The 6,000-nt window shown below is 43.7% G+C and overlaps 1 protein-coding gene across 1 annotated transcript in view; it reads left to right on the top strand.

Moving 5' to 3' along the window:
* Window positions 1-4,496: 4,496 nt before the first annotated feature.
* The window catches only part of Card11 (caspase recruitment domain family member 11), a gene marked incomplete at its 5' end in the record, with an annotated part of 40,585 nt that continues 39,081 nt past the window's right edge, over window positions 4,497-6,000 (top strand). Inside the window, one exon of the mRNA XM_035444148.1 lies at window positions 4,497-4,722. Coding sequence (XP_035300039.1) covers window positions 4,497-4,722 — 226 coding nt within the window. The remainder of the gene's footprint in view (window positions 4,723-6,000) is intronic.

The following is a 6,000-nucleotide window of genomic DNA, read 5'->3' as shown; positions in this document are numbered from 1 at the left end:
AACAAGCCAGGAATGTGAGGGAACTTCCTGAGTCTAATAAATGACATCTAGTATAGAGGAGAGAGAGAGAGAGAGAGAGAGAGAGAGAGAGAGAGAGAGAGAGAGAGAGAGGATCATGTTATATGGGTAAAGATACAGTGCTTTGCCCCTAAGATCAGGAACAAGGCAAGACTGTTCATTCTTCTACTTCTGTGTACTTAGGTGCTAGGTAGAGCAAATGGGTATGAAGGAGAAATAAAGACAAAAGAGCTGCAGGGTGGGTAGAGGTAGGGTGCTTGTCTATAATCTCCTAGTAAGAGCTGGAGACATGAATCAGCAGTTAAGTACCTGCCTAGAATGCCCCAGTGAGAGGCTGGGGTGTGGCTCAGTGGTAGAATTCTTACCTAGAAATGTCAAGGCCCTGGGTTCAACCCTCAGCACCACAAAACTGTATCCATTATTGTGCATGTGCAACACACACACACACACACACACACACACACACACACACACACACACAATTGTATCTAGATTAGAAAGACCTAAGTAAAAGTATATGGCATTACATGATCTTACACATAGATAATCATAAAGCCCCTACTCAAAGTACTCAAACTAATAAATGATTTCAAATGGCACGGGCTTCCTAAAGGCCCCTGCTACCAGCTGTGCCACTATGAGGGCCATGTCTTTACATACAGATTTTTGAGTGGCATTCAACACCCACACTATAACATTCCCTGTAAACTATAAAGCCTTACTGGGTAAAATTAAAGATTTAAAGTCAACGCACGAAAATCAATTGTGTATTTGTACACCATCGATGCACATTCCTCAAATGAAGTTAAGAAAGTAAAGCCCATTTATAACCATTGGAATAATAAAAGCATGTAGGAATAAATTTAACAAAAGAAATGCAAGATTTACTTGCTGTATTGGTGAGGTTTCTGACATTGTAATGAAATTCCCTGATACATGATGCTTTGGAGGCAAAAGCAGGTCACATTCCTGAAGAGTAAAGTCCAAGATCAGGTAGCACACCGGTTTTGGCCTCTGGTGAGGACATCCCATCATGATGGAAGAGAATGTCAAGTCAGAAAGAACAGAGAGAGAAAGAAGGAAGGAGAAAGACAGAAAGTGAGAGGAAGGGAAAGAGGGAGAGATTGGTGATTTTCTGAATCCTGTGTCCCTAGTGACAGACCTTTAGGTGATATTTGACATCCAAACAGTACCATACACTACCAATTATAAACCCCTGCTGATAAAAGATGAAGATGTAGACCCAGGGAAAGCCATCCCATGTTTGTGGATCAGGAAACTCTTGGACAGCAACAGCCCCCAAGTTGCTCTTCATATTCAGTGGGTGCACTATCAGAACACCAGCCAGCTTTTGCAGAAATTGACAGGCGAGGGCCTGGGGAGATGGTTCAGTTCCATGCAAGTCAATTCCCATCATACACGTAAAAAGCCAGGCACAGCAGTGCACATCTCTAACACCAGAAATAGGAAGGGAGAGAAAGGCAAATGCCTGGAGCTCACTGGCCAAGCAGCCTAGTCAAATTGATGAGCTCTGGGTTCACTGAGAGACTCTTTCAAAATCTAAGTGGAGAGCAATTGAGAAAGACACCAAACATCAGTTTCAGGTTCCATGTGCACATGCACACACACACACATGTATACAAACATGCACACACACACACGAACACACATGTAAAAAACGTATAATTTTACAAAAGGATTAAAAGCATATGCACCAAACAGTCTTATAGACAGTGAGAAGATAATTGACAAAACAGGAGAAAATACTTGCAAGTCAGATGTCTGATGACAGTTTTGCACACTGTCTAACACCAAGGAGAAATGTTGTTTTGCAATACACTGTGACAGGTTCTCAAAACGTAATGCATACATTCCTTCCTCAGTATGGAAGGGTACTTGCTGTAAAAACATAAGAACTTGGGTTCCAATTCCCAGCATGAGTGTAGAAAGCCACATGGAGCTGTGCTGCTGAGTTAGAGACAGCAAGGTCACTGGGGCTTGCAGACCACCAGTCTACCTCCAGGGTCAGTGACACACCCTGTCTCAAAGCAATAGAGCAGGGAGTGACAGGGTCTCTCACTGGTCTAGAACCCACTAAGTAGTCAAGGCTGGCTGTCCAGTGAGCCTCAAGGATTCATTGTCTTTGACACCTCAGAGTTGGCATTGCGAGTGTGCACTACTATGCCCAGCTTTTTATCCCAGTTCTGGAAATCAAACACAGAACCTCCTTGACTCCCCAGTCTTGATTGACAGTTTTGGAGGAAGTGCCTACATGATGTCCTAAGCAGAAGAACCAAGTCACAGAAGGCTGGAAATCCTATGATTCTGTTGTATAGAAAAGGCAAATGTGTGTGTGTGTGTGTGTGTGTGTGTGCGCGCGCGCGTGCGTGCGTGCGTGCGTGCGTGCGTGCGTGCGTGCGTGCGTGCGTGCGTGTGTGTGTGTGTGTGTGTGTTGATAGTTTTAATTATCGACACAGTGTAATCACCTGATAATAGAGTCTCAGTGAGGGAGTGTCTAGATCCGCTTGACCTGTGGGTGTGTCTAGAGGCAATGTGCTTAGATCATATTAATTGCTGTGGGAAGAGCCATTCCCTGGGCCTGGGTTGAAACGCCTTAGAGTGGAGAAAGTGAGCTGAGTCCTCCCATGCATGTGCTCCTGTCTGTCTGCTATCGACTATGGGCATGATATGACCACCTGCTTCAACTCTCTGCTTTGTCTTCCCTGCAATGATGGACTGTGATTTGGAATCCCAAGCTAACATAACCCTGTCTCCCCTAAGTTGTTGTCTTGTCAGGGTATTTTATCACAGTCAGAGAAACAAAACTGGGAAGCCATGGAAACAGAAAAGTACATTAGTTGTTGCCAGGAGCTGGAGATGTAGGTGCTGGAGGGGAATGAATGGCTGGGGTTTCTTTTTGAAATAATGAAAATGTTTTCAATTGATTGTGGTGATGGTCACACAGTTTGTGAACCATTGAACTATACACATTAAAAAGATGAATCACATGGCACATGAATTATAGCCCAATAAAGAAAGCTGTTTTGAAAGGAAGGGAGGGAGCCAGGGAGGAAAGAAGAGAGGGAGAGAGGGCAGATTGATACTTGCTTCAAAATGGTAGGACTTTGAAAATAGTATGGAAAAAAGCTGTCCACAAAAGATTGCGTATGTTGAATCTATGCATAGGCAAAACCACAGACAGAAAGCAGGTTTTTCACAGAAAGTGACTGTAGATGAGGACAGTTTAGAAATGAAGAGTGGCTGCTGATGGAGGCTGGGGAGATAACTCAATGGAGAGTGATTGGTGCATAAACAAAAGGACCTGAATTCAGATTCTGACACCCATGTAAGAAGCCAGGCGGGATGCTAATTCCTGTAACTCAGCGAATAGGGGTTTGATGGGTATCAGCCCAGTTCCAGACCCAGTGAGAGACCCTGCCTCAGGCTCAGTGAGAGGTCCTGTCTCGAAGGAGTAAAGAAGAGATAATCAGGACACCTGATGTTCTGCAGCTTCCATTTGTGCACACAGGGGACATACCCACACACATGCATGTGCACATGCACCATGCATGCATGCAAACACACACAAAACTGAATAATCTTCCAAAGAAATATTTTCTTCAAAAGAGTAACCACTAATAGATATAATGTTTCTTTTAGTAAAGACAAAAGTATCCTAAAAATATTAGGCCATTGTGATAAATGAACAAGGTCATAATATGTTTAAAAGGTGTTTAGGCCGGAGGCAGGTCTCACTGGCTAAGGGCACTTACTGCTCTTGCAGAGGACCCAGATTCAGTTCTAGGCACCAAAACCAGCAGCTCACAACCACCTGTAATTCCAGGTCCAGGGAATCTGACACCCTTTTCTGGCCTTCATGAGCATCTGCACATACAAGGTGCACATAAATTCTCACAGGCATACATAAATGATAAATAGTTTAAGTCATTAAATTAAAATGAACAATTTAATAGTGTTTGAGTTGTATTTTAATAGGGCTACATTTTAAAAATGAACTAATTAGATCTATATATGCCCACCTAAATAAACCTGGAAAAATATAGGAGGGGGAAAGCAATATCAAAAGAGATACAAACAGTACGGTATTGTTTGGGTGGAATTTGAAAACAAATGGTATTATATAAATATTGTTTGGAGAAAGATATATTCTTAGTAAGATAAAACCTGCATGGGAAGAGCATACCCCAACGACAGGACTTTTCCTCTTTCCCTCTAAGCTATCCTTTAAAAATGTTACAGCTCATCTTTCTATTGTTTTGTGTTTAGTATGTAAGAAAATTTATACTTCTATTTATGTCCCCATCCCCTTCTCCCTTGGACAAAAGGCAATATGTTCTACTCACTTTTCTCTGCTATACTTTTTTTTTCAGTCCAGTGATATATTCCAGCCATCACTCCACTCCCAAGCATTTTATAGCATTGTTCCATAGAGGCTTTTTTATTAACCTTGTTGGGGTTTATACCTCACAGGAGGAGGGCCGGCTATGGATGACTACATGGAGACGCTGAAGGATGAAGAGGATGCCCTGTGGGAGAATGTAGAATGCAACCGGCACATGCTGAGCCGCTACATCAATCCTGCCAAGCTCACCCCCTACCTGCGCCAGTGCAAGGTCATAGATGAGCAAGATGAAGATGAGGTGCTCAACGCGCCCATGCTCCCATCCAAAATCAACAGGGCAGGTAAGAGTGGGAAGGAAGATGAGTATGCCACACATGGCCAGTCAAGGGATTGCCTCTGATTTAGCTGGATCAAGATGATTTAGCTCATCTAGACTTGGGGTTTCATTCCAGGATCCAGAGATGTTGTGTTACTCGACTTTTCCTAGTGAATGTCTACCCACCCCAGCTAGGGACCAATGACAGACCAAAGACACAGCGCCACCCAAGTCTGTCTCAGGGAACCAATGAGTTACTTATCAAGGTTACTTACGGGAGCATGGGTGAGGAGTTACATGGGCATGGATGGTGTTACTTACAGAATGTAGGTGAAGGGTTCATTAGAGGAGCATGGAGAGGGGAGTCCCTTGCAAGACTATGGGTGAGTGGTTGCTTATGTGGGAAAATGGGTCCATACACTATGAGAGTCTCCTCACAGGAGCCTGATTGAGAGGCTCCCCACAAGAGCTTGGGTGAGAGGTCCCTCACAGGATGAGAGGTCCCTCACAGGAGCCTAGGTGACTCCGGAAGTTTCAGCACAGAAGTTCCACCCCAACACGATGACAGACTCTCCAAACCTGCATCCCTAAGCTTCATGTACAACTTGCAGGCAGCTCCACTGAAGAATCCCCTCCCCGAGGCAATTGCCACTGTCTATGAAACGTCTGGGGGGGGGGCTGGAAAATCTCCTGAGCTTCATGATGTCTAAGTCTCAGAACTTCCTTACCTGGGTATCCCTAGTCCTCCCTCCAGGTTGGAATGTTATACCTGGAGAAAACAACATGAGTAGACCACTCTCTGCCTTGTCTAAGCTTGACATGTGCAGAACTCAGAATCAATGAACTTAAAGGAGAGGGTACATATTTTACTTTTACAAACCTACACTGACATTCAGCATTGCCTTCCTTTATGAGTGTCAGCAGGCAACAGATCACACTACTGATTAGTAACACCTGTGACTTTGTCAACAGTAAAAACAACAGGGGTGGTCTATATCATATCGCAATTCTGCAGATGTCCTCATGTGCTGTTTTTACTCATCCCTGTCTAAAACTTACAGCAGTCATTAGACCTGTCAAAAGAACTTGTTGTTTAATGCATTAATAAAGAAAGTCATTTAGTACCAAATCACAAGCTCCTTTAATATTTGAGAGCTGTATTTTATTATACTTGGGTCCCTCTGTGATCTGGTGCTTGTAATGTTTTAAAATGCTATTTTGCTGGGAGATGCAACTATGTGGTTGAGCACCTGCCTAGAATCCCCCAGTGAGGGGCTGAGGGTGTGGTTCAATGGTAGTGTTT

Source organism: Cricetulus griseus, chromosome 4 (genome assembly GCF_003668045.3).
Source record: "Cricetulus griseus strain 17A/GY chromosome 4, alternate assembly CriGri-PICRH-1.0, whole genome shotgun sequence".
In the NCBI taxonomy this organism is placed as follows: domain Eukaryota; kingdom Metazoa; phylum Chordata; class Mammalia; order Rodentia; family Cricetidae; genus Cricetulus; species Cricetulus griseus.
The sequence above is the reverse complement of the archived record's forward strand: the minus strand, read 5'-3'. Positions and strand labels throughout refer to the sequence as shown.